Genomic DNA, 27,341 nt, shown 5'->3' on the forward strand with positions numbered 1-27,341 from the left:
ATAGAATGGGAGGTCAAAATAAAGGAAGATCAGACAGACAAAATAGTGTCTTACTTGGGTTCTCACAAAGGGCTGCATTTGTAGGCTGTTTTGGAAAGCCTGTTTTTTTTTTCAGGCTTATTGTGTGCAATGCAAATGAAGGTTAGTATTTGAGTAGCTTTATTGAACAAGGAATGGCCTTGCCAGACGTGTGTTACAACATGCTAGAACATGCAAATCTCTAATCATCGATGTTACTAATACACATCATCATGATTCTGAGAGGTGGATTGATCCAGAGGTGATAGTTCAGAGTCTAATTAGAGAAGTCTTTAGGTAAGAACGGCGCAGTAGCCAGACAGCTTTCTTGCTCTTGATTGTAAACCCTTGGGACTTGGGGTCTTCTATATACTGATACGGAATGTAGTACAGTGTAGTCTCAAGCTTAGTTATTGTTGCTTGTGTGTTGAATATGGAATTGTGTAACGAAAGTGGGCTATAGCAAAGCAATTAAGCATTTTAGGATTTAATTTTCAATTAGATATATCAATTCATGGTTACCTCCTAATAAATACGTATTTTTTTGGTCTGGGCAATACTAAAAAAAAATATATATACACACAAAGGAAACATGAGGAAATGTGGAGGGAAAAAAAAAATAGGAAATGTGGAGACTCAGTTCCAACCTACAGTATCTTCTGTGTATGAAATAGGAAACTTGCATCTTCTCTCTAGGTCATGTCCATTTTTTTGTTTATGTACAAAGTTCAGTTTTGTTTTGAGACTGGAGTTTGCTAAGTCTATTATGGAATGCTTACTCATCTCATAATGAGGAATAGATATGCATATAATTAATTAACAAGGGACAATTTAAAATGATGTTCAACTTGAAAAAACATGATGGCTTTTTGACAGGCATGCTAGTAGCACATAGGAACCTGTATTTTAGCAACATAGAATTAATGTTATTTTATTGACAGGCAAATCTTCAAATAGTCATTCGCTGGAGCAGGTGCTGCCATTCAGTGCTTAAGATTTGGCCTTTAGCTCTGTAATCTGACAGTCACATCAAGGCTTTGGTGTAGAAGAAGGTGGTCCTGTCTTCCTGTATCCCCCTTCCCCCACATTGCCTTCTCTGTTGTGCTTACAGAAGTGTTTTTGCAGCTGTGCGGAGAATCAGATCGGGGAACGGATCCAGGCTAAGGCAAATATGTTGTTGTCTGGTTAGTTTTAATCTAGATCTGTTCCCTGATCCAACTGCCTGCATAACTGCATGAGTGTTTTGCCAACACAGGGCTAAGGTGAAACACTATGGAAGTGGGAATCAATGGTTGGGTACGGGAGTGGGGAAGGCTGAGCTTTCTTCAGGGAAAAACTGGTTCACTTTGAATTTGGTTTTAAGTGAATGCTTGTAGTCTAGTTTTTAGCTGTGTTTCAGGGTTTTGTTGCAGTGGACATTGATTTGAGATATTAGATTACTCTCTCATCTCACCTGGCTGCTGCTTCATCATTGAGTTCACAGGAGTTGAGTATATGCTTTTTTTCGGAGTGTTTTCTTGTCCTCAGCTCTGTTAGTTCTCACAATCACTTTTGGGGATTTGCTTAGTAACTGTCTCTGGAAGGAGGAGAGCAGAATTAGTAACATCTGGCACCTCAGCTACCAGTTTGATAACTATCCCCAAATTTATATCACAGTGATCTGGCTCTGGGATAGAACTTCATAAAATGAGTTAGCTTTGGTAGTTCAAAAACAAACAAAGCATTTCTCAATTTGAATCATCTGACTCTGTTGTCAACTCTTGATTGTATGTGCATATATATACTTAAGCCTAGGCCTGACTGAATGTATACATTTATCAGATGACTTCAGAGAAGTTCACAGAAGCTTTGTGATAAAAGCTACCTGAGCAAAGTACCAAGTTTGGTCATAAATTGATGAAATTTGGGGAAAGGAAGCTTAATTCAGTATTTTTATCAATGTGCTATGTGAAGGTCATATTGCAGTATACCTTACAGCTTAGCTTGTCCAAAATATCAGTAGAGAATGCTAAATCTACTTCCTGCCACATCATTCCTTTGGGCTCAGTCAGCCACTCCATTTCTATGTTCTCTTCCATGTTGGCTAAGTGGGCTCAAGGTCCTCTAGGCTGGAAGCAGGCACAGGGCCACCTCTTTAGGCAGTCAGGCTTTCTGGAGCAAGAGTAGGGTTGTGCAGGGCTGAGAGTACACTTGGGAACAAAAAAGACAAGTTTTTGGCTACAGGAAAAACTGGACGGATGCTTTTTCATCATACTACTACTCATTCATGACTTGAGGTTTCCAGATGTGCTACAGTGAAAATGTAACGTTTATTTGACTTCACTTAGACTTCATCAGCACTATAGCTTGTCATTGTGGACTAGACCAGAAGAGAACAGTGATGCCCTCCAGCTGCTTTCGTGCCCTTCTCCCCAGGTTTTGATTGCTGCGATGAGTTGTGTTTCACAACTACTCTGCACGTTTTATAATCAAGATATTGACCAAGCACTGTAAATAATCCTTCATTACAGGAGACGGGCAAGAAATATTGCTGGGAAAAGAGCATCAGTTTTTCTTGACTTGGGTATGCAAGACCTGGAGAACAGCACCTCTTTGCGGGAGGGGACAAATAAGTGAACTGTATGCTTAAAGCATTTGTCATGTAGTGTCTTAGGGAAGTGCATTTGGCTTGCAGGTAGGTATATTGCACAGAGGTATGGCATCTAATTGCAAGTAATCAGGTATTTGTAATTTGCTAACATTATGCTGTTCGGTCAATTGCTTTTGGTCCATGCATATTGAGTTGGTATTGCCAGTTAAGCACACTTTACGAAAATACTAAATCACTTAAATGATAGAGAATTTTGTATTTGCATTTTGTATTTGTAAACTTTCATTAAATAACCTCATATGAAGTCTGAGCATCTCAAATATGCCTGTTTTTGTTATAATGGATGTGTGCCATTATTTGCATCTGCCTGTTCATCTGAACCAATCTTTGTCCTTGCCTGCAGGTTAAGGTGTTGCACAATCAGCTTGTTCTGTTCCACAATGCCATTGCAGCGTACTTTGCTGGGAATCAAAAGCAGCTTGAACAGACACTTAAACAGTTCCACATCAAATTGAAAACTCCGGGAGCAGATGCTCCATCCTGGCTTGAAGAACAGTAATCAGAGAAAAGGAGCTGATGTTAACCTAAAATCAATAAATCTAATAAGAATTAAGGGTGGGGGTTGAAGGACTGTTGTAGTGATTCTTGCACAAGACAGCTTTAATTTTTTTCCCTTTTATAATACTGTAAAACTGAATTTGGTGTGAAAGTGGGTAAGTTTAAGGGAACCAAACATAATTTCTATCATTTCAAATGTAGAGCACTCCTTTTGTATGTGAAGGTCGGTGGTTATTTCTGTAGCTGGGATGGGGGAGGGAGGGAGGGGAAAGAAAACTATATAGATTTGCACTGACAAATTATGTTTGTGATCTCTGGTCATTTTGGTGGCTGGTCAAAATATTTCCAAATGGAGGTTTACATGATTTGTACCAACATCTGGTATTTTATAGATGAATATAGAAAACATCTTTAATGATTTTCGTATGACTTTTAAAAAGGAGAGAGTTAAAAGAATATTTTGCAGATTAATAATATAAGGTCTGTATGCAGTACCTGCGTATAAGACAGCAGTATCAGAACACTCATTGACTAGTGGAATTAGAGCAAATGCCTTTTAAAAAGATGTATATTTCCATCATAGAGTTAAAGGAAAAAACACTAAAGCAAGAATCACTGGCAGTCTGAGGCTTCTAAGCACACGTTTTTGCTTTGCACCAAATGGTTTGCTGAGTGAGGCCAACCATACAATGTACTAATTTCATTTAAAATTGTACTTTCTCTATGGAAAAAAAAAACAACAACCGTACTAGCCTTAAATCACAGGTATGTGCCTTTTTATAAGATAATGTTTTCAACCAGTGTACATAGTCCAAGAATCCTTTCACATAATGGTTTGTCAGTTCCCATTGTGGGAAAGTAGACTGTGTAAATGCTGTTTCTTTGTACACTTAGAGTGAGTTGAAGCTTTAGTTAATCTTCATGGACAGATGCGATTTTGAGAAAGGAAATTGGGCCAGTATGATTTTTCTATTTAATTGAAAAGCATACGTCAGTAAGGGGAGTAATGAGGAAGATACTTCTTTTTTTAATTTCTCCTTCAATAGCATAGTCCTTCTTTAAATGTAAAATTCTGTCAGTTTTATCATATACATTTTAAATTGAGTGTATCGAAGTCCTCATTTGCACATGTTACATTGCTTTGTGTTCTATTAAGTAAAATGAAATACTTCAAATATGTTATTTACAACTGTGTGGATTGTATGATTTATGTACTGTATGTTCAAATGCCTTTCAGCTGACATTCTTAAAGTTTTCAGTGCTTAACACAACTGTATTGTAACTGTAAATCAAACTTTTTAATCATTCCTCATTAAATTCTTGGCCTGACAGAGCCTTCTTTGTTTTTGTTCTGTCAGAATCTCTTGTTATTGTTCATTTACATTCCCCAGAATGTATATCCTATGTGAATTTTGTATTCATATTAAAGGTGTTTGCAGTCTAACTTCCTTGACTTGTGATGGTTAAGAGTACAATCCAGCTTCTGCAGTGAAAGTTTAGTTTTGTGTTTGAGTTGCACCCCTACCCATGAATTTCTGGGAAATCCGTAGGTTGTAACGCTGCTGCTGTTTTATTTCAGGATGATCTAATTGTGTGCAAGTTCAAGTTGAATGTAGGCTTATAGTGAAACAAATCCTTTAAAATCAAGAACATACATATACTAAACTTCTAAAGTTAACTTCATATTTAACAACTTTTATGAAGCTGTTGTCTTCCACTGTCTACGAATCTTGACGTGTATGATATGATGGTGCAAGTAAGAAGTTAGCTGTAGACTGTGTGGTTGAGGTAGGATGTAAAGATAGCATCATAGCAGGGGGTAAAGAATGCAAACCTATTGATCGCAATTGAAATACCTACTCTCAGAATACTATACAGGAAACATGTAATTTTGGTTTCAGTGCAAGATTCGTGCTCTTCCTGCTGAATATAGTCCCTGCACAGAAGGAAGTGATCTGTCAGAAATGGTAAGAGTGAACTCGGGTCTGAAATTGTTTTGTGCAGGAAGGAGACTTACGGCATTGTATAAAACTCAAACTCTTGCAGTGGCTTAAAACTGCTGGAGTCTTTTCAACTGGAAGGAAAGGTTGGACAAAAGAGATTACTCGCTAAAGTCTCAGTGTAGTATTTCAGACCAGAGAGAAGGAAGAATGATTTCCATTTTGCTCACTGAAGCAATTGTTCTAATTGATAGCCTCAGAGAGGAGGATTCTGTGTTCAGCTGATCGATGGGATATTAAAGTGATTTCCTTTTGTGGCATGTGAACGGGGGCAAAGGAATGTCAAATACATGCTTACGAAAGAATTCAAATTCATGCCTGATATTCAAAGCTAACTTCAAATCTAACCAATTTTAGAAACTTTTTCTTCTGGAAATCATATGTGGCAGTTTCCAGTTGGAAATAATTATGGTTGTTTTTCTAATACTTATTTGAAAGAAAAAAAAAGCTATATTTATAGCTTCTAATGCTGCCACTCATCTAGATGGACAGTTGCTTCACAGTGGTGGTGGTTTCTTATTTTGGCAAGGGAGGGGGCATCATACCCCCATCTACTAGAGTCTTGTCCATGTAAAATTTTCTGTTGCAAGTTACTGCATTAGTGCTTTTAGTGTTGCATGAGGTTCATCAAGAAGAAGGTTTTCAAGTAGTTAACAGCACTTCAGACATGTTGTCGTAGCTGACTTACCAAACAGGGACCCAGAGAGCTGTTTTTCTCAGTGACCATACTGTAAGTTTCTTATGCTCCTGGCTTGTTTGCAACTTGTGGCTTCTGTTATTTTGTATGAATTCTACAGCAGCTCTTCTACTCTAATGTGTAAGTAAAATGCTCTTTGGCATACTTCTTGCTTTACCAAGCCCTTACAAAGCCTTCTCCGGTTACCAAGTGTATCTGTAGTAATATTTGAAGAGAGGTCTGTGCAAGCAGAGTACAGTAATACACTGGTATCATTAAAGTAGCAGCTTGATTTCAATCTTTTTAACACGTCCTCCCAACAACCTTATCTCTATCAGTCTCTGCTTCAAAAAATGATCAAAGTAATTAAAAGAAAAGCTAACCATTCCTCTCAGCTTTTCTGTTTTGAACTGAAGTGGAGGCATGTTCAGTTTGTCTTCTCTGCTTATCTGCTCTTGTTCCTTATTGTGGTGTTACAACAAGAATATCATAATTATTCAGCATTCCTCCTCTGCAATTATCTTTTTTGGTCTGGTTATCTTTTTCATGCTGCATGCTTGATGTAGAGGTTGTGCTAGTCACTGGCTTTTTCATGTTGTTTATCTTCATATTTTGTGATCACCCCTAGCCCAAATTTATCCAGCTGCTGGGAGCTCAGCTTTGTCAAATTGATTTTTTTTTTTGAGATGCACAGAGGTGACTTGCTGTGTTTACATTTCTCTATGTTGTTCTTGTTACTTGACATTGTTTGTGGATCTTTGACCCATTTTTGTTGTTATGGCAGGAGTTTGAAGTGAAGTAAGGAAGTACTTTACCCTGTAGCTTAAAAGTGGCAAGTAGGATAGCTTGTGCCTGCCTGGGAGAAGAATACCTTGAACTGGTAGAGAAGCTGTGGAAATAAAAAAAAATATGATGTGTTGCTACTTCATCAGTATCCCAGTATGGAAATCCAGAGAAGCGTATGAACCTTGCAAAGCAATGGCCTTGGACATAAAAATGCAGTCAATGGGTTGTGAATATTTGGTTTCCTATTACTGAGGAACCAAAAGCATTGCTATTACACCTGAGGTGCCTTTCAAAAAAATTAAGAAAGAGATAGGAGCAGCAACAATTGTGTTGCCTACTATTGTACTACTTTGAAATAGTATATTTCTATTAAGTACTTACACTGTACAGCCACTCAGCAAAATGTGTAGTCAACTTCTTTAATTACTGAAAAACACTTCCTGAGCAAATACATTCTGCCTCTTCTCTTTGTGAGAACCCGTTTTCAAGATAGCTCTTGGAGGAATGAAAATACTTGATCTTCCAGGTGGAGCAGAAAAAGAGATTAAGAGCATCGTTGGGTGGTAGAATTTAGATGGGTACTACTATGGATGTGCGATAACATTTCTTAACTAAGTGCTGAGATAAGATACAGAGCAGAATCAGCCTGAAACAAATGTTTAGTTTAGGTTTGTCCTGTTATTACTGTTTATGCCAGCATAAATGCATTGGCTTATTTGGGAACAGTTCAGCTATCAGCGGTGTGTTCCTAGTTAATGGTACTTAACAAATGGTGTGTCCGACTGTGCTAATTAAAATAATAATTATACACCTTGCTACCTTTTCAAGAGTATTGAAGGCTGTAAATTCAAGCACTTCAGAGTTAAATAAGGCTAAAAATTAGTGTTACTTGTTCAGTCTTGATTTGCCTTTCATATGCGTATGCATCATGGTAGTTTTATATGATAGTGGTTAATAATTGCAGGGTTTTGTTTCAAGAGGTTAACTATCATAGTCCTTAATTTTGAAACCAAATAGGACTTGGTTTTAATGTGTCTGAAGTGTTGCAATAAACTTTCTCTCTTTCCACTCCAAACACTGTAGAGTTGGGGGCTTGCAACAAGGGTAACTATGCCATTTGTTCAAGTGGTATAAATTCTATTCTTACAATTAGATTGGTTTAATCATTAAATTCATATTCAACCTAAAGCATTAGAAGCTTGTTCTGCTTCCAAAGAAGTGCAGATCTTCCAAAATAATTTTTCCCCTCTTAAAAAAAAAAAAGGGCAATGTGTTAAAATTAGTCATCTTGGAGACTGTCTTGAGTATTCCATTTAACTAGAAATCTTAAAATACATTGGGATTTATTTTCAGAGTATGCCAACCCATCTAAATGCTATCTGTTCTAGGGAGGTGCATTTGGTGCTTATTATAGGTGGGGCTGCTCGGTCTACCTGTTATTAAAGTTGCTTAATACTTCCTACTGTGAAGACCTGTTTTCAGTTGATTGTGACTCTGAATTTTAGCCATGTGGGCAAAATCTTTGTATGCCGAGTGTTTACACTGTTGGGGGGGTAAAAACAGCTGAAAATTTAAACTTAATTTGCTGACATGGTGCTTTAGAAAAGCTCTGGAATAAATCTCACAGGATGAGGACAAGTTAAGAATTTATCTTCACATCTGGACAGGCTCCCAGATCCTTTGCTACCCAGTTCATTTTTTTTTTAATATGACATTATGCAAGTCTCGTTTGGCTTGTGCTTTTAGTCTTGTAGAGTGAGTATTTGCGCTCATGACTGGCAGCAGTGAAAACAAGTCTCTTTGGTTCCAACACAAGCAGCTACAGTCCAAGCAGCGCTGCCCTTCCTTGCCGATGCCCTGAGTGGTGACCTTGCACTCTCGAGGAATGTCCGTGCTGGCTCGGATCTGAGCCTGTCCTCTCCAGCTGCTGCTGGCCCTGCCAAGTCGAGATGCGTGGTGTGGTATGAATTGCCTTCGCTGCAGCCGAACTGGTTCCACTCAACGGATTTAAGGCTTCAGTGACAGAGTGCTAAGATCACATTCCTTACATTTTTCTTTTGTTCTGATAGTTTTAAAAATGAAGTGAATTGAATGGGCTGCCTGGCCGGACCAGTAAGTGGGATGGGGTAACCTTAGTGAGGGTAGGACTGGGTTTTGTGTCTGGGAATTGTGAAGGGACTGTTTCTGGTTCCCTCCTCCTGCCCCTGCTGTGAGGGGCTAGATGATGGTAGCTGGGCCTCTTACTAGCAGCCCTTTCCCTCCTCTGCTTCCATAGTGTATGTGACCCGCTAGTGCCATGGCATATCATGGACCCTGCCGTGTGACCTTCTCAGTCGCTCCAGGCCTGAGCTCTGCCACTTCGTGTACGTGAGTTTTGGGGGGCAAACAGCTTTATTTCCGAAACGTGACGCCTTTGGGTCTCTCAGAACCGCATTTCGCAGCGCCGGCGGGGGGCGGCCGGCGGGATCCCGCAGCCCCCCTCAGCCCGGTGCCTGCGCGGGGCCGCCCCCGCTGCCACCTGCCGGGCCCCGCCCGCCCCGCGCCTGCGCGCAGCCCCGCCCCCGGCCGCGGGCGGCCCGGCCCGGCTGAGCCGCGGCGCGATGCGAGGAGGCGGCGGCGGCGGCACCGCCACTGGGACCCGCGCCGGGACCCGCGCCCGGGCCTGCTGCGAGCCGCGCCGCCCGCTGCCGCCGGGGCGGAGGTGAGCGGGGGGAGCGGGGGGAGGACGACGCGGGGCTGCGCCGTGCCCAGGGATGGGGAGGGGGCGGCGGGTCCGTCCGTCTGTCCGTCCGCCCGCCCGTCCGTGCGGGGGGGAGGGGGGCGGGCAGGAACAGGGGGACAGGTCGGCTCCCGGCCGCGATCCCGGGCACTGGCTCCCCGCTTGTGTGAGACAATGGGCGAGGAGCAGCGGCTCGGTCACCGCCGGCTCCTTTTTTTGCTCCTCGGGCTGCTCCGGGGAACGGGCACGCAGCAGTGAGGCGCAGTCGAGGCATCAGAAATGGTCGGTCCCGGGTCCCTGTCTTCTTCCCCTTAACGCCTCGGAGGATGCCCGGCCGTGGGACGGCTGCCGCTGGCACGGCTGGGAGCTCGTCCTGCCACGGGCAGGGCGCCCGGCTCCCCTCGCCGCCCTGCCCGGGCACCTGGCAGCAGCACACGGCCTGATCCCGACGCCAGGCACACAAAATCAGAGGGGCTTTTGACCAGCCCGTAACTGCAGGCCGCCGCCCTCTCCGCAGCAGGTGACCCCCGCCACCTGCGTCCCAAATACCTGTCCGGGGGCAAAGCTGAAGGCAGGCATCTTGTGCTGTGCCTTCCCTTGGTGCCCTCTTCCTAAGCGCCCGTGCCTCCCCTCGCCTGCTCCTGGCCGACACTTGTCTCGGCTCAAGCAGTACGATGGCCGGAGAACAGTTTTTCCTCCTCTTGCCTGCCCTTTCCATCTAGGTTGGGATGTTTTCCTCCTCTTGCATTCCCCACTCCTTTCACTAGGAGTGTCCCTGGCTAACTCAGCAGCGCCCAGCTCTGAGATCGGTCCTTCCCACCGGCTGTCTGTCTGCCTGTCTGTTCGTGTGTGTGTGTGAGCGCTGGGACTCCGGTGATTCATCGCCGCCGCCTTGGCTTCCTTAGGATTTCATCCCAGTTTTCCTAAAGCACCCAGATTTGTTGGAAGTTTCAAAATAAGGTTCATACGCCTTGCCCAGGGGCACGGTAGGTCAGTCTGTCTGACTGTCTCTTTTTTCTTTTTCTCTCTCTCATTTATTTTTTTTTAAATCTGTGGGAACCCGAGTTAGAAAATAATAACTGCCGAAAACTGCTTTGTGTTGGTGGAAGGCTGGCTAATACATATTTCATTCTTAAGTAAATGGTAGGGAGTCAAGTTGTTTTTTTTCCAAGTTGAGTATTTCTTTAAATTAATGCAACGGTTAATTGCTTTGAGTGGTTAATTTCTTTCCACCGCCTTGCACCTGCTTTTTCATGCCTCTGTGCATCTATGATCATGAACTCGGGAGGAGAGGAATGAACATAGCGCTCTGTAATAGCAACTGGGTATTAATGCTAATTTGAATTTGAAACCCTTTATCCTGATCTACTTTCTTTGTAGCTCTTCCCCTCTTTACCCTGCCATTAAAATACTTTCCATCATTGCTATGGTTTAAACCTCACACAAGCTTTTATAAGCATGTTCTATTCTCACGAGCACCTCAGTAACGTGAGGTGTAAGACCAGAAGATCTGAAGCAAGAAAGGGGAGGTCATTGCTACCTGTGCAAGTTTTTGAGATGACAAGGTGAAGCGGATCATTTTGTGTCAATTTCCATTGACTTCAGAGAAGTCGTGAGTAGCTGAGTCCTTACGGAGCAAGAGAGAATTTGCCCTAAGGCTTCTTTCTGTACTTGGATCTGTTTGTTCATGAACACTCTAATGATGGATCTCTGGCAAAAATAGCAAAGGTTTTTCATCACGATTATACAATGTCAAATCGATCTGGATTGCTATTAGCTCTATGTGAACCCTGCAGAACAGACGTACGGCTAAATCCGTGCCAAACTTTTGATTTGATGCTGTTCTCGTGCCAGTGCATTGCTTCAGCTTGAGTTTTCCTGTAACTGATTTTTTCTCAGTGGCTGTCTTTATTCTACATAAATTTTTCTTGTGCGGTATCTTTTTTTTTGTTTTTGGTTGGTTGGAGGTTTGTTTGTTTGTTTGTTTTTGGTTTTCGTGAATTCCCCAAATGGTTTTGAGATAACATGCGTGTTTTCATAAAGCCATAGAATTCTTCATTAGTCTATACCTGAGATATCTTAAGTTATCTTATCTGAGAAATACAAGGAAAGTAAAGCCAATAGGCGTGGCTTGTCAAAATCGTGCTTTTTACAGAAGTCATTCTTGAAGGTTTACCATCAACGTCAGTATCTGCTTTTCATAGGTGGTAGTATACAAGAGCTTGCTCAAAACTGTTGTGATTCCTGTTAAGCTACCTCGTGAGGTAACCTGGACAGATAGAAAAGCTTTCCTAACTACGTAAAGCTCCATGTGCTGAGCGCTTAGGATGTATAGGCTACTGTTCCTGTGGGTTCCTCTCTCCTTTCTCTCTCTGCTTATTGAACTTGCTGTGGCAACCTGGATACTGAAGTAAATTAGAAGGGACAGCTTAATCAAACTGCAGTCTGTCTTCTCTTAGTGCGTTTTGGCAGGCAGCGTAGCCTGACGTGTGATGGCAAAATGCAAATACTGCAGGTGGATGCTCCACGAACACAGGGAGCTGAGGGGCTGTGCGATGTGCTTCCCTTATGGACGGTCATATCATAGGAAGGCAAAAAAGCAGGACGTTAGGGCAGACTGTTCAATTGTCGCACACGTCATTCGTTATTTTAACGCAGCTTGGATTCACACCAAAGGATTCAAACGGGGTCTATTTGATGCCGTTAATCCCCTACCACAGGAGTAGTAGTTAGCAGTCAGATTTTCTAACTGTGTTGCATAATCACCTAAAAAAAATGTAAAATCAGGAGTCATAGAATCGTTCAGGTTGGAAGAGGCCTCTGAGATCACCTGGTCCGACCTTCAGCCTAGTGCTGGCAAGTCCACCGCTAAACCGTGCTGCTGAGTCCTACATCTGCGCGTTTCTCCAGCACCTCCAGGGGTGGTGACTCAACCACTTCCCTGGGCAAAAGAGTTGAAGATTATTTGGCTTAATAATTTGGGATACATACCTTCTCTTACAAAATTGTACCGAGCTGAGAGTAATAGATGGGTTTGGTATCTGCTGTGTGTGATTTAGGAGAGATTCTTGTTTTTATATGTATTCTCGAAGTCTAAGTCCCCACAAATATTTGAGATATTGCATGGGCAGATTTTACACAATTGCCCTGGGAAAGATAGTTGATTACCTAAATTTTCCTTCTTGATCGCTGTTGTGTGTTAATTCTGGTGTCTTGTCAGCCCAATGCCCAGTCTCTCTGACCTGAGTCTCCCCGCTGCCCTTCGTTGTAGGTTGCGAAGATGGCGCAGTCCCCTTGTGCCCCGCTGCTGCTGGCAGACTAGAGCTTGAACGGGCGCGACGCACGCCGCTGCTGCCGCGCTGTTCCATGCTTCAGGCAGACCCGAGGCAGTGACGCTCTCCTCTTCGGAGGGGCCGTAAAATGCATGTTATGAATTGTCTCTCCTTGGTCAATGACAAAGAAAATGGGGCTATCTCGGTCGCGACGGGATTGATGAGCGAGGACCCGGCGGCGGCATCGCACCTCCCCTCGCCTGCTGCGGCGCCGCCGCCCCCTGCGCCATGTCCCCTGGCGGGGGCACCCCCTGCCCCGCCGCTGCCCCCGGGGCTGCCGCCGCCGCCGCCGCCGCCCCCACCGCTGCCGGGACCGAACCCCCCCCTGCCTCCGCCGCTGACCAACGGGCATGACAGCCACAGCAGAAAGAAGCGGATGCGGAGCTTCTTCTGGAAAACCATCCCCGAGGAGCAGGTCCGTGGCAAAACCAACATCTGGACGATCGCGGCGAGACCGCAGTATCAGATCGACACAAAGACGATCGAGGAGCTTTTTGGGCAGCAGGAAGAAACCAAGCCCCAGGACACCAGAAGTCGGTCTTTAAAGTCTTCGTTTAAGGAGACTAAAGAGGAGGTAAGAACCGAAGTTCAATCTTTCTTTTCCACAATGCTGCGGGAATTGGTATGAATCCTGTCTGGCCTTTGTTTACCTCTGCCTCTGTCATGGTTCATTCTAACTATAAATTTGTCTTGATTTGAATGGGAGGGGAACAACAGGAAGGATAAACTCTTTGTTCTTGGTGGCACAAATCTGTTTTTCAAAGAGCTAACAGTGTTTTATTATTTTACCTGGGTAAGAGCATGCTGTGATCTGATCACCTCTTAAAATAAATAAAAGTGAAGGGAACTGAAGGCACCTGTATTTACTTTTATTGGGTAGCCATTGAGTTTTTAGTGTGAAGGTTAAGTGTATTGTAGTTTTTATCTTCAGCTCTTCCACTGTGTCCATTGCACAATCAAAATGCAAATGTGTACTAGGGAGGAGAGTCCTATCACAAGGGGTGACATGTTATGTATGTACTTCCGATGTCCATGAGACGTCAAGAAGGGAAGTACCGGAATGACAATGAGGCAATGAAATACAATGCATTGGTTAAGGGAATTTGTTATTTAATTGAGATAACTTTAAAGTTTCAATTTCCATACATGTTGCTAGTGAACACTTTTTTTTTTTTTGCATCTACCATGCCTTTTCTGGACATAGAAATAACCTGCTTGACTTTTCAACTCAAACAGAAGCTTGTTACAGATTTCTGTTCTGGTGCTGAGAGGTATATTCCAAACCCTTCCAGGTGCACTCTCCAGTGAACTGAGAACTAACTTTTCTAGTTCTTGAATCCTGACTTAGAGGTAGCCTCTTTTTGAAGCCTGAGCTGAATTGTCTCAAGTGATCTTTCTGTGAAGTAATTGGGGGGTAGAAGTGCAGATTTAATCACAGCTGTGTGTGTTTACATGTTAGCTTGTAAACAAAACACAGAGGGCACAGGGTTAACAGATGTGATTATGTGTCAGTTTTTAGTGAAAAAATAGGGACTCAAAGTTGATGGTGTCTTACAGAAGTTGGAAGACATCAAAATAAAATATCAGCAAGAACAAACTGATGCGCCGATAGCGTTTGTGTTGTACATAGTCTAAAATAAGGGGTTTAAAACAGGTATGAGTACTGCAGGCTCTGAAGCCCTGACATCGGAAAGAAGTAATTGAGGCCGTCATCAGAGGTAGTGATTAACCTCTGCGCTGTTTTCGGGCTATGTGCATCTTTGAATCAGGATTGCAGTGAGTGGACTTCCTGTGCTGCATGTGGATGTACACAGCTCCTTCCTCGCGTGTTTCCTAAGAAGCACCTGCTCCCTTCGAGGAGTGCCATGTGTTGAAGAATTAGACGTAGCAAACTTGATGATAAATTTCATAAACTGAATATGGCCCCTAGTGTACGGCAGTTGGGGCAGGGAAAACCCCAGTGTGCTCCAAATGTACAGCTTGAGACTTGCGGCATCTTGGGGAGCAACTTTAGAGATTAAAAATATGGGTCTGAAAAATGAGGGTTCAGTCCTTTGGAAACAAACTCTCACTCTCTTACAATTAATGTTCTTCTGCACGCATCCAGAGCTGATACCATAGTCCTCTGCAGGTCAGTGCCCATCCACTGCCTCTGCAGGTGGCAGGCAGTGAGGGACCAGGACCTGCCTCTGTGTGCTTATCATGCTGTTTAAGTGCCCAAACGTTCAACTCCCTTGTCAAGCACGCTGCAAGAGCGTGTCAGAGAGCGGTGAGCAATTCTCGTGTGTTAATGGGCTTTGCGGTACTGGCTGCTTAGTAAGGAGGGAAGGAGATAATGCTGCCGAGCTGTGTGTCACTGGAAGTGCGGAAGCACGGGTACGCAACAGCTCACGTGCTCAGCGTTACTGTAGGCATCATTCAGCAAGGTATGGAGGTCGGAGGCACGGGCAGTGTTTGTGCTTTCTGTCATCAGTGCTGGCAGCTGCTGCTCACCTCAGTGTTACGGCGACTGTCCTCGGTTTGCTGCAGCAGACAGGCACATGGCATCCCTGTGACCTTGCGGAGACAGCGTTGGGGTAGGGCTGAAGGAGCTGCGGTTCTGTTCTGGCTGTGTCGTGGCTTCTGTGTCTTCTGAATTCACGTGGCGGAATTAGTCTAGTTGCCGTAGTGTGTCAACAGTGAATTGTCACGGTAGTTTCAAGTGCCTAAATTCAAGAGTCGCTTAGATCCAAATCTGAAGAAAACAGCATCTGTCCAAAGTGACGTCCCTGTGCGTGGACACAGACTGCTCTTGTGGCTCAGGTGCTCCCCTCCGCACAGTGGTGTAACGTCAGCAGGAGCTCTGAAGACTGACTGCAGCCGGTGTTGAGGGCACTCCCCAGAGACTGGTGGAGATGGGCGTCGTGCCTGCTGCAGAGAGTGATTATGAAATCACGAGCCAGTTGGCAAAAAGTTTTGTCTTGTAGGAGCTTACAGAACTGCATGCACTTTTAATTCCTCGCTCTGCAGTGCTATATCCACGCAATTTAGATACCCAGCTCAGGTTATTGAATCCCCATTCTGGAGGCTCAACACTAAACATCGTTATTATAACTGAAGTCTCTTGAGGTTTGAGTCTCACTCCTACAGCAAATGCCTTCCTTTTCATAAACAAGCCCTCACCAAACCCTTAGGAGATTAATTAACATGTTTCCTTAACTAAGAGCTTAATTTGCCGCTACGGTTTCGCGTAATTTGAGTCTCTTAAAAACAGGGGGTGTAGAGCAAAGTTTACACACCGGCTGCAAATTACTTTCCCCGTCCTTTGGAGGCAGTGCGGCGCAGCGGGCGCTCGCAGGCTGTGGCCTACCTGGTGCTGGAGGAGGCAGGAGGGTTTGTCGCCTGCTGAGGGAGCTGGCCTGGCTTCCTCGTCTGCTACCGTCCCCCCTTCCCCTCATGTGTGCACCGGCATCATGGGGAGTGGTCTTCTGTTATTTTAGGGAGTTTGATGGCTTGCAAAAGGGTCCAGGCAATTGCAGAGCCTGTGCGAGGGCTTTGTGAAGGGAGAAGGAAGATGGAAGGGGCAAACAGGATACGTCTCTTCCCCTCCTCCTGGCTGTGCCCTCTGTCTCTTTTGCCTATGCTAGCTCTAATGCTCATTCCACCTTCTTGAGAGCTGATTCAACCTGTTAATCCAGCAGGGAACAGACCCAGCAAAAAAGCAATGAGATGAGCACCAGTGCCAGCCTCGGGGAGGGAGCAGGCGAGGAGCGTGGCGGGAGGGTGAGATGGAGGGGCGTCCCTTCTGGGTGGCGGAAGGCTGCCGGGCTCGCTCGGGCGGCAGAAGTGCACCTTTCCTCAGGCACTGCGTGTGACTCAGAGAACAGAGCCCAGAATGATAAGTTCAGTCATGGTGTTCAGCATGTTGTAAAGTGAACTGGAAACTGAAGCAGGATGTTGTCTGTATCCTTCCTAATCTCCAACACCGAGCCCATGCCACCAGACTGTCCGTGCTTGCTGAAATTCGTGAACTATATCCCGCTGTGTGAAAACCCGTTATTCTCGTCCAGGAAATCCATGTAATGTTTTGTTTTCACTCGTCTGTCATAAACTCACTTTGTCATGTTCCTGTTCCTCACTGACAATCTCACGGCAAGAAACTCCTGCTGCATTTCCACAGTGACTACAAATTTGGGGCTGAGATGAGGCCGTTTCTGTCTCCCAAAACGCTCCTCTGCATCTTTCCTGTTGATGAATATTTGTGTCAGATTTCCTCTTACCATCAGGAGCAGATTTCCTCTTACCATCATCACAACTTCACCATGGTATGCAAGCAAATTTCCCCTTCTCTTAACACAGCTGCATCTCAAACAGGGAATGTTTCAGTGGTAGATTAATATTGGTTAGCCGATACTGTTCTTACCCTCCAGGGTCTGCTCCTGCTGTAGATCTCAGAAGTACACCACCAGCTTGCAGATGATGGTGATGACTAGTGGGTTCAGGAGTGGGCCAGCTGTCCTTCCATAAGGGATCGAACTGTTTATGAAGGGGAGGTGGCAGGTGTGTGAGGCAGGGACGTTTGCGTTTGCTGGCAAGCAAGTGCTGAGATGGTGCAAGGCATTTGAGCGGGTCGTAATATTTCCACAGCGAGGTAAACAGAAGTTTAATAGTGTTCTCTGGCAGGAGAGTTGAAGATGAGAGTGGAGAAAGCTCTCCTGAATGCACCTAAAGTAAATCATAAGGAACCGTAAGAGATTTTCTTTGGTATAGAAGATCCCAGTGAGCGGGGAGGGCCTGTTTTCAGTTCTTTGCTTCCCGAGTCAAGCAGTCAACGAATGTCACTGGTACACAGCATTTTAGTGTCTTTGTAGGTGGCAGAGATCTGGGACGTGCTGCGCTGGCAGCGGTACTGAAGGTGTGCGTGAATAGATGAGGGGAGCAGACTTTATGAAAAGCTGGGGTAGTGCTTGAAGGGTAAAAAGCAAGTGCCTGGAAGGAAATCATATACAGATAGCTTTCTGCAAGGACCAAACTGAATGAAAGCTCAGTGGGGAAGAGGAGTAGACACTGGGAATAGATGTTAAGGCTCTTTCTAAATCCGATATGCAACAGGGTACTACTGAATGTGAGGTGGAAGGTACCGTACTTTTGTGCAGAGAGTAGGAACGTGTGTTTATGGAATATCTGCCAGATTCCCCTTTTCTCCTCCTCACACTCCTGTCTGGAAACTCCATGAAGGTAGTTAAGTAATGACAGCTTTTTCAAATGCTGTTGATAATCTTAAAAATGACACCGGGCAAGGAATGACCAAAAACTGAGTCATGCGTTTTGATTGTGTGCTTGAACAAGAAAGGGGGAAAAACTAGAATACAGTCAGAGTGAAAACCATGTAAGGTCCCTGTACGTAAAAGAAGAACAGCTATGACATTTGTTTTATGTCATGCTGATAAGAGAAATGCAGCTTTATATGTTATCATCCCTTGTTTTTCTTCAGGGGCAAACATTAAAAAAATTCTCTAGTTTTATTTGACGTTGTAATGTACATCTGAATTGTGCCACGGAAGCCAAAAGTTTACCCAGGAGATGGCCAGTCTTATTTTAATAGTTATCAACTGTGACTAAAAATGAGGTGTACTGGAGATTAACTATGAATACGCTTAAAAAACCCCAGACAACCCAAAAGCTAAAGTCACGATGGCAGAACTTACTTGACTTGAACCGGTAGAGAGAGATCAGAGAATTCGCAGTGACCGGAGCAATTAGGGACTGGAGCTGCAGTGTGAGAGGTCAGTGAGAGGTCCCTGCATTTGAAAACAGATTAGATAGTGCAGGAGAAAAGATAGCTGAACCTGTCCTATGTTAAGGGGCTTTCCCTTAATGATCTGTTGGGGCCTCTCAACTCCTAAGATAAGGAGAATAAACCATGGCCTGGCCTCTTATCTTTGCATATGCTAAAACTGAAGGGTTTCAGGCTAGCAGTCATCTAATTAAACCTAATACTCTGATATTTCCTGTGTTTCTTGGTCTTTACTGGTTTCAGGAGAGAGGAGATTCCCAGATTTTGGAAAACTTCAGAATCTGATTCACTTTTTTTCAGCAGATGAAGAGGCTGTCTTCTATGTGTATGCAGTAGTATGCTGCGGGTAGCACATTAACCATACCTGTATTTTCCCTATCACCAGCTGACTGCAGGCTATCTCTTGACAATGCCGACTTTTTATTTATATATATATACTTCTAATTCTTATGCTGTCACAGAGGTCAAGACACCTTTCCACTTGCCAAAACCTCAAACATCATGTGAGTCCAACAGCAGTCCTGAACATCTGTGTGTACTGAGCTGATTTATTGTGGCACTGTTAACATGAAGCAATTCTCTTGTCCTTGTATACCTCATGACTTTTCTAGCTGTTGCCACCAAAATAGCTATGGTAAAACTTTAACCTTAAGGACAAGATTCTCTAGAACTGTGGCTAACATCTCAGGTTTGCAGTTGTATGTCATTGCAGTCAGAAAAAAGTAGCATGAAAAGAACTAACACTTCTAATTAAAATTAAGCTAGGGAAAAATTAAACTCTGCTTAATCTTTTTAAAACTTTTTCTCTGCTTAATCTCCAGAATTGTACACGTAAGATGATTTAGCAAATCATCTTTAAAGTACAGTGCGAGGGGGAGACTGTTGTTTTATTATGGGTTTCTGTTTTCATTCTAGACAAAGGAAAGAGATTTGAAAATCATCTGTCTCAGGTTTTGATTCAAGATTGGCTGGCTTATCTTTCCATTTGATCAGCGTGGCTGTTAGTTCATGTGAATGAAATCAGTATTGCATATTGACCTCTGCTTATAGAAAGCTCGTCTTCATAGTTGCTGCGTAACCTCTGAAATACACGGATTTTGAAGTGTGTTGCTAACTAGCAGTGGGGACTTCAGACTCAGCACAACCTATTACTTAAGCAACATTTTATAGATACAGTGTTACGAAATAAGCAAGAAGAATGTTTTCATTTTGTAATGAAATAGAACTTTATTCCTTCCTTCTATAAATGTTGCTGTGTTTTTACAATTTGCTTGAGAAAAGATGTTGTGGGTGGTGTGTGTATTTCCCTGGTGAAAACTAGTTCTTTGATTGGAAATTATTTATTTTGCTTGTGATTTGGTGGCAAGTGCATACAACTGTTTGTAGCAGCTTAAGGAATGATACCTGCGTTATGTGCTATTCTCTTACGTATTAGTAGATTAATCTCTCTTGTTCTCTCTCTCAGGTTTCCATTTTGGATGCAAAACGGAGTATGAACATTGGGATATTTCTCAAACAATTCAAAAAGTAAGATTTGATTTTTCTGTGCTGCTAGTGCAAGCTACAGATGTGTGCAATTCCTAATGATTTTCATTTGTCATCAAATGTATGGTATATTGTGCTCTGTTCTGATGGAATTTGCGGTTCTATACAAGCTTGTCATAAGTAACTACACTTCATAATCTGTTTACTAATGCTTAGTTTTGACAGCCATTATGACTTATCCCCAAACATTCAGATTTTGCTGCTGTTAGTTGAAGTGAGTTTTCAGGTGCAGTTCAAGGAAGCCCTTATATCTCGTGTAATACTGCATGAGATCTGCTTTTCATTGGCCCCCCTTCGTTAGAAAGAATTAATAGAAAGCTGAGGTGGGGTTTTGTTTGTTTGTTTTTGAGTAAACTGTTTCAATGCTATCTGTATTCACTCCTAATATTACCTTTTAGTAAAGGCATCACTCAAACTAATGTTAGAATAACGTTGCTGTAGACACAGATACAGATAACCTCATTATAATTCCTTTGGGTAACACAAGCGTGATGTTTTTTTCAATTTCTGTAACTATTCAGCCTACAAGCATTAGAAATGTGTATGTTCAATTGTTTTTTCAAGGTCTGCTGAATCCATCATTGAAGATATTTATCATGGAAGAAGTGAGCCCTATGGTTCTGAATTGCTGAATGAATTTCTTAAGTTGTTACCAGAAGCAGAGGAGGTAAATAATGGTTTTACATGCCGCTTATTTTTCTGCAGAGTTCTACTGTCTGGGATCCCAACATGAAGGGCTGTCAAAAAAAAAAAAAAAAAAAGGGGGTGGTGGTGGGGATCCAGAACCATCCTTAGGTCAGAGGATAGGAAACCCCTGAGTGCAAAGGTTTAATCTTCATTTTACGTGTGGTATTGAGATTGCAGCATAGTCGTTCCCTTCACGTCAGGTAACTTCACCTACCTTAAATGTGCTTTTTAAAGAAAGTACTACTAAGGTATTTTTGATCTCTGATGTCCCTTATGAGCTTTTATCCCATAAACGTGCTACCAAGGAAAGGAACTGTCCTGTGTGCAGTGCAGAGAACTCTGCACTGCGGGTCAGGAAACTCTGAATCAAAGTATATCCTAATGCAAACAAATTGTTTCACTTCTTTGGCACCTGCCTCATACTTCCCTGTTGCAGTGCCTGCGAGCTGAGTATCGGCAGTCCTCTAGTACTCTCTTACCCCTTATGGTTTGCTGCCTTCGTGGTGCATCTGGGATCTGCTTGCCCCTTGTCCCAGGTCATTAGGTTCCAATGAGGGCAGAAAGGCTGCTCCTCTGTGCAGCACCCATAGAACTTGCTAACATTGTTCAGTTCTCCAAAGGAGACCTCACAGAGGGCACAGAATCGCCAGCAGCACCTTCTGCTCCATCTCTCTGCCCATGATATGACCTACGTGCAAGTGCTGCTTTCTCCCTTCCTGGTCCCACCCTTCAAGTCCAATCAGATGATTTAGGAGGTGAAGTTTCATCAACTGACCTGGAGCCCTGCTTAATGATGCACAGTTCCCTGTCTGCTCTTGTATTTGTACTGACCCATTAGCACATACTTGAGAGAAATGTATACCACAAACTTGACAGAATTACCATTGGAATTGCTTGAGTGTTTCACATCAAGGTGATGGCTGAAACTCAGGAAATTGCTAGTTAACGTCCACATAGAGATCAACTTCACCTCACATGCTTTACCACTTCAAGGTCATACCGTCCAAGCACTCTGTTTCCTCTGTGCAGCAGCAAATCTCAGATCCAGTCACTAGCAAAACACACATTATTTTTCTGTTGACTATTGAACCCTAAATTGAGCTTCTTTTACGGGGAATCTTGTTTAAAAAAAAAATGTTGTTAATTTTTTTTTAGAGTTTAGAGGATATCAGTAAGTTTTTTAGAGTTAGAGGATATCAGCAAGTTTAAATGTAATATGAAAAAAAGTGGTGAAAATAGTTCTGGGGGCTCAAAGTGTTTCCCCTTCCCCCTTTTTTGAATTTCAGTGCAAATTCCTATATTTAAACAGAATTTAACTTTCTGGGATTTATCTCTCTGGTCAGGCAGAGAAAGCAGTGGAGTTTAAGTGACTCGTAGGTAACTATGTATTTGAGTACAGTAAGGTGAAAGAAAAGTTTTTTGTCTTTTTTTCCTCTTTCTGGTTTAGATCTTGGTTTTTATTTTAACACAAGTTGAAAATGTTTCAAAGGGCATACTGCTATGTGATATAAATGTTGTAATTCGACTAGAAGTCTAATGTGCATTGCTGAATTTTGTCTTTTGGAGCATGACGGTAGTCAAAATGCATCCTCGTGCTAACTATTGGTAGGCAACGTGTGGTTTCTGAACCCACAGGAGATGGTCCTCAGTACTCAGCTAGCCACGTTGTAGATAGATCCAGTTGGTGCTGCTCAAGGGTTGAGAGGTTTGTTTATTTCCAGCTTGGTGATTTGACAACAGGCCTACCCATCAAGATAGTGGGGCCAGAACACTTAAGAAGTGCTTTTAAGGAACTGTTCCAGAAATTAATGGAAGAGATTTTGTGATGTAGAGCAGTATTAGAAATTATGGGACATCACATGTTAGATTTGTTCCTGTTCCCAAGGGAACGCAGGGAAGAAGCTTGTTGTCCATGTGAAAATACTTGTATTTTATTTAATGAATTCCATGCTTCAGAGATCTCTGTACTCATGGTCAGGAAAAGGAAAGACCTCCTTTCCCCATTGTCATTCTCCCTGTAATTGTTTCATTTCTTGGAGCTTTCACTGCTTCCTGGGAATGGGAAGCTCTGTACAGTACCACAGCTATAGCTGGGGTGGGACAGGGAGAATATGTTGAGTGTGTGTGTTGGTGCTGCTGTAATGGAAAAGTGTTTCGGTGCCTTCACGTCCTCATTCTTCAAGTGCTCAAAGAGTGAGCGAGTCCAATAACTCGTTTGCTACTTGTAGCTCCTAGAATATTAGTGCAGTAAAGAAAATCCATTTCTTTAGGAACCTTAGAGCTTTTGTTGTTTGTCTTTCTCAGCGCTTTTTTTTTTCTAAATGTGTGTTCATTGTTCTCTTTGTATGTCCTGTTCTTTTTTGTTAGTTTATCGTCTGCCTCCTAGTCTGAATACTTGCCTCCTGGAATACAGATTCATGGTTTACTAAGGGGAAGGCATCAGAACCATACAAACATACAAATAATCTGAAGTCACTAGAGATATCAGATGAACGGGTGCTATTTCTTCTGGTGTTCCCTATTTGGTTTAATAGTCCCTAATTGCTTTTTGATCTAGTGGTCATAGCACGTGACATAGCTTTGGCAAGGTGTCGTCATGTTGTCCTACTGCTGTCATGTCCCTGCAGAATGTTGTGCCTGTTCTCAGCAAGGTATCCCTGGGATTACCCTTGGACACTTCCCATCCTTTTAAAGACCAGCTTTGTTGTTGTAGGGGTTGAGAATTACCCTGAGAAGAGACCTAGGTGGTTAGCTCCTAAAAAGTTAGTCGTTGTTCAGTTACGTGTTCTGTCTTGGCTGTCCTTTTGCAGTTCCCCTTTGTCTGTCCTTCATTTCGGCAGCTCAGCTATTTGCAGTCACATTTCCCAGTAGCACAGTTGTCTTGCAGGTTGGAATGAGGTCCAAGCACCCCGTGCCAGGCGTATACTCCACCCTGATAGCTGCGTGTTTGGAGATGTCTTCTTCTTTCTTTTATATGGTACCATAAACCTTTAGTCCGTCAAAATGAAAGCAGGGTGGGAGGAACACCATTCCTGGTTGCAGCTGTAGGAAGGGCAACTCTGGACCGCCTCACTCCTTCATTATGACCAACAACCTTTACAGTTTATCTGGTGTGGATAAACACTGGCTTTATACTCTAATCTTATCTAGAGGTGTTATGATATATAGTCACATTACCTCAACATTCTCCTAGTCACTGCTTTGACGTATGCGACACATTTTACACCGTTTCAGTCCATATTATCTCGGACATCTGAGACAGGCATTCCAGAGTCTTTGAGATGGAACAGCTTTTTGGGAATGGAAGCTAAATACTCAGGCTAACAAATAGGTTTACCATCTGCTGTCTTTAGGATTATTCTTTTTGCATTACTGTATTGTGTCAACTCTTTACGTGCAGAAATAGGTGTCAGTACTAGTAATTTTCTAGCTTTTCTTCCAGCTATGAAAGCTGTTGGGATTGTTGTGTGTAAATGGCAAGTACCGTCTCTCTGCTGGGTGGTTTTTTTTTCAATCTGAATAAGACCATTGTTGAAATATTGGCACTGCTGTGAAGGCTTCTTGTCACACTGAAAATGTTTAGGTATTCTCAAATGTTTAATTTGAAAAACTTGACAAGTTCTTGAAACTGGCAAACCTAGAGCTTGCTGCAGTGTTTCACTCAACAGTTCAGGGCTGTGAGTGGCACCAGAGTAGCCGTAGTAGAGTGGATTTAAAAAAAAAAAAAAGAAACAGGAGAAGGTATAAACATTTCTAAATACGTTAACAGGTAAGATAGGTTTTCTGACTGTGTAAGCCTTATTATAAGTCCTGCTGTTTGTGCCTTACAGTGATTAGCAGTTCTGTAAGAGGAAGAGATGCCTATTTGCAACCTCCTTTGCTTAACCCCTCTTGCAGCTCATGTTGATTTCCAAGGAGCCTTTGTTGTGACTGAAGCAATGGCCTTCTCTGATACATCACTTCTGAACAGATTCCTAGCTAAGTTTCTTAACTGCATCCTGTTAAAACAGCTGACAACTGTTACTTACTTGTTATTCCTGTCCAAAGCAGGGAAGCTTTTAACTGCTTGTATGTGCACATCGTCGCGCTGTTCAGCAGGCCCCGACTGGTAGAAGTTGTGAGAGTCCAGTTTTTAATGAGCTAGAATAGCTAGAATTTGTTTTTTAAATATATACAGAAGAGAGCGTATCATACTACTAATCAGCTCACCCACACACATGCACGCCCAGGTTATCAACACAGTGTCTTCCTTCACAATCTCTCAAGCCCGTCCTTTGCTCTTATACTGTTTTAAAACCCTAGTCATCTGTCACCTGCTTTACTGGAATTGTTTCTGTCTATCAGCTCTACCCTTTTCAAACCATGTTTGTATAGTAACTGTCCCCTCCTTCCTTCAGTCAGCGCTCTGTATAGCTGATGGTTTTCATCTTCTGCTTCCTTTTTTTCACCCCTTATGTTAGCTACAGGTTTTTCTCCTTTTCTGTTTACCATTAGCTGATAGAGGTTTGCCACTACCAAGCATGTGCCCCATGGTATCTCACCACCTAATACATTAAATGCTTTCCCATACGCCCTCGTGATTTGACTTCATTGTGATCCATTTTAGGGTTTTGGTGTTTTTCAGTTGTGTTGTTCTCTAGTGCCCTGTGTGTTTGCAATGTTATGGAAATATTTAAAAACAAACAAACAAAAAACCCACCACACACACAAACAACAGACAAATGTTTACTCCTCAGGACTGTTGCACCTGGCTTTACTTATTTATTTGTAATACGGGGAATATTTGACTTAGTTGATTGGCACGTGGCAAAGCACTTAGAGGCATATATGAGGATGAGTGGTGTACTGATGTATACTCTTCTTCAGAGATCCTGGATTTCTATTTAGGAGTGCAGCATATCTGTTCTATGCCCCAGTAAAATGCCAGTACTTGTTAATAAGTACTGCTGGTAGCCTAGAAATGTCTGAGAACCTGAGTGGCAGGAATGCAGTAGCTCTCCTATCTGTGAGGAATGATATTTACAATAGTCATATTTAGTCCAAGTGTTCACAAATCAAATAAAAGATCAGGCTTTCTGTGTTTCATAACTGAAGCAAATTATTTATGTGAGAACCTCCAGTATCTAAAATCTGATGTAGTGTGCATGGGCATGCATGGACAGTGCAAATGCATATTCCATATACAAATATGATGAAAAAATTAAATTAGTAACTCTGTGCCCAATTTGAGTAATACAGAACTGAGCATACAATACAATTGTGCTGTCTTGCATGTATGCATTACGCTGCTGTATCTTGTTACATGCTGTTGTGGAAAAGATTTTGTTATGCTTGGAGAGAGGAGGTCAAGGCTGGAAATGTTTGAGTTATTCATTGTGATTTTAAAATAAACCACTTTTTTTTTTTAAGCTCTTTTGTGTTCTCAGACTAATTATAAACCTATCTATTGTATCTTCTCACATGATTAATAGCAACCATTGTTGTCAATGCCCATAGTTTCTTTGCAATTCCTGGCTGCGTTTGGTGTTTTGGTTGGACTCCCACTTGTAGGAGCGCTGGAGGTTGTTGGTTCTCGTTAGCAAGACTTAGGCAACGTGGCTGTAGAGAGAAGAGGCCTCTCCCATGGGCTTTTGAGTAGCCCTGGAACATGTAGGGGCAGCCATCCAAAACTTTTGAGCTTTGGTGTATAGAAGCTGTTAGTTCAGTTTATAGGGAGTGTCAAATAAGTAACTTTTATTTCTGCTTCGTGATGGGAGAAAGGGACTTTTTCAATCGTGAATTGTGTAATAAAGAGGGAATGCACAACCAAGTGTTGTTGTAACTTCGTTGAGGTGTTGTCCTTAGCCATTCCCCAGAGTATTTCTAGTTTTAAGACAGAGTTAACATGGGATTCAGTCTCCTGTCTGGAAAACTTAAACACATAAAGAAAACCAGGCTATGCGGTGCAGAATTCTAGGACAAAAGGGACCTCGTAACTCTTCCATGTTTGTGTTTTTGTGGAGTGGGTCACTATCCTCTACCTTGCTTGGGTTTGGGGCTTGTCAGGGAAGATTCTTTGTTATTCCTTATAAAGGTAGTTTTGGACATGTAGGGCAAAGACAGTGGTGTTTAAGATGGCTGATGTGGGATGGAAAAAGCGTAACCAGGCTGTGAGCACATCTTTATTTTAAGGATCATTACACAGACTCTCTTTTGGGCTGGCAACTGCCCCAAATTTTTGCATTGTGACATTCACAACCCATCTTATCCATCAGAAGGCAGCCAGGTGAATGTCTTCTGTTTTGCTTGTACAGGAAAATTCCTCTGGGTGAATTCTGGGGTTTTGACACCCTTGTGCCACTTCAGGCATTTTTCCCGGTACAGGGTGGGAGAAAGTGGATTTCATCCAGCGTCCACAAAAGGTTTTGAAACGTTCGACTCTCGGGGAAGCAAAGTTCACATTAACACTCCACATAGGTAACATTGATTCTACTTACAGCACTGCATTTAAATGTAGTACAGGCAGCATAAGTTAATATTTGTGTGAGTATCTCAGGCTTTTTTCTTTCTACTTTTTGTGCATTTAAATTTTAAAATTGCATCTTTCTTTAAATGCCTGTGGTTACGTGATCTTCATCTTGGTGATTTGTGGGTGGCAGTGGTGTGCTTCTTTTG

At 42.9% G+C, this 27,341-nt stretch overlaps 2 protein-coding genes across 10 annotated transcripts in view; both read left to right on the top strand.

Annotated features, from left to right (window-relative positions):
• Window positions 1-4,610, top strand: part of ARFIP1 (ADP ribosylation factor interacting protein 1) — a 43,410-nt gene extending 38,800 nt beyond the window's left edge. For all 8 annotated transcript variants that reach the window (XM_066996063.1, XM_013175135.3, XM_013175130.3 and 5 more), the window contains one exon: window positions 3,012-4,610. In XM_066996063.1, the coding sequence (XP_066852164.1) occupies window positions 3,012-3,167 (156 nt within the window). In that variant the 3' untranslated portion in view covers window positions 3,168-4,610. The remainder of the gene's footprint in view (window positions 1-3,011) is intronic.
• A 4,579-nt stretch (window positions 4,611-9,189) lies between these two features.
• The window catches only part of FHDC1 (FH2 domain containing 1), a 36,037-nt gene continuing 17,885 nt past the window's right edge, over window positions 9,190-27,341 (top strand). The window contains exons 1-4 of one of the 2 annotated variants that reach the window (XM_066996064.1): window positions 9,190-9,329; window positions 12,619-13,253; window positions 19,921-19,982; window positions 20,565-20,667. In XM_066996064.1, the coding sequence (XP_066852165.1) occupies window positions 12,768-13,253; window positions 19,921-19,982; window positions 20,565-20,667 (651 nt within the window). In that variant the 5' untranslated portion in view covers window positions 9,190-9,329; window positions 12,619-12,767. Of the gene's footprint in view, window positions 9,330-10,177; window positions 10,334-12,618; window positions 13,254-19,920; window positions 19,983-20,564; window positions 20,668-27,341 lie in introns of those variants that run through there. The other variant, XM_066996065.1, reaches the window with a different exon arrangement.

This window comes from Anser cygnoides, chromosome 4 (assembly GCF_040182565.1).
Source record: "Anser cygnoides isolate HZ-2024a breed goose chromosome 4, Taihu_goose_T2T_genome, whole genome shotgun sequence".
Taxonomy (NCBI): Eukaryota; Metazoa; Chordata; class Aves; order Anseriformes; family Anatidae; genus Anser; species Anser cygnoides.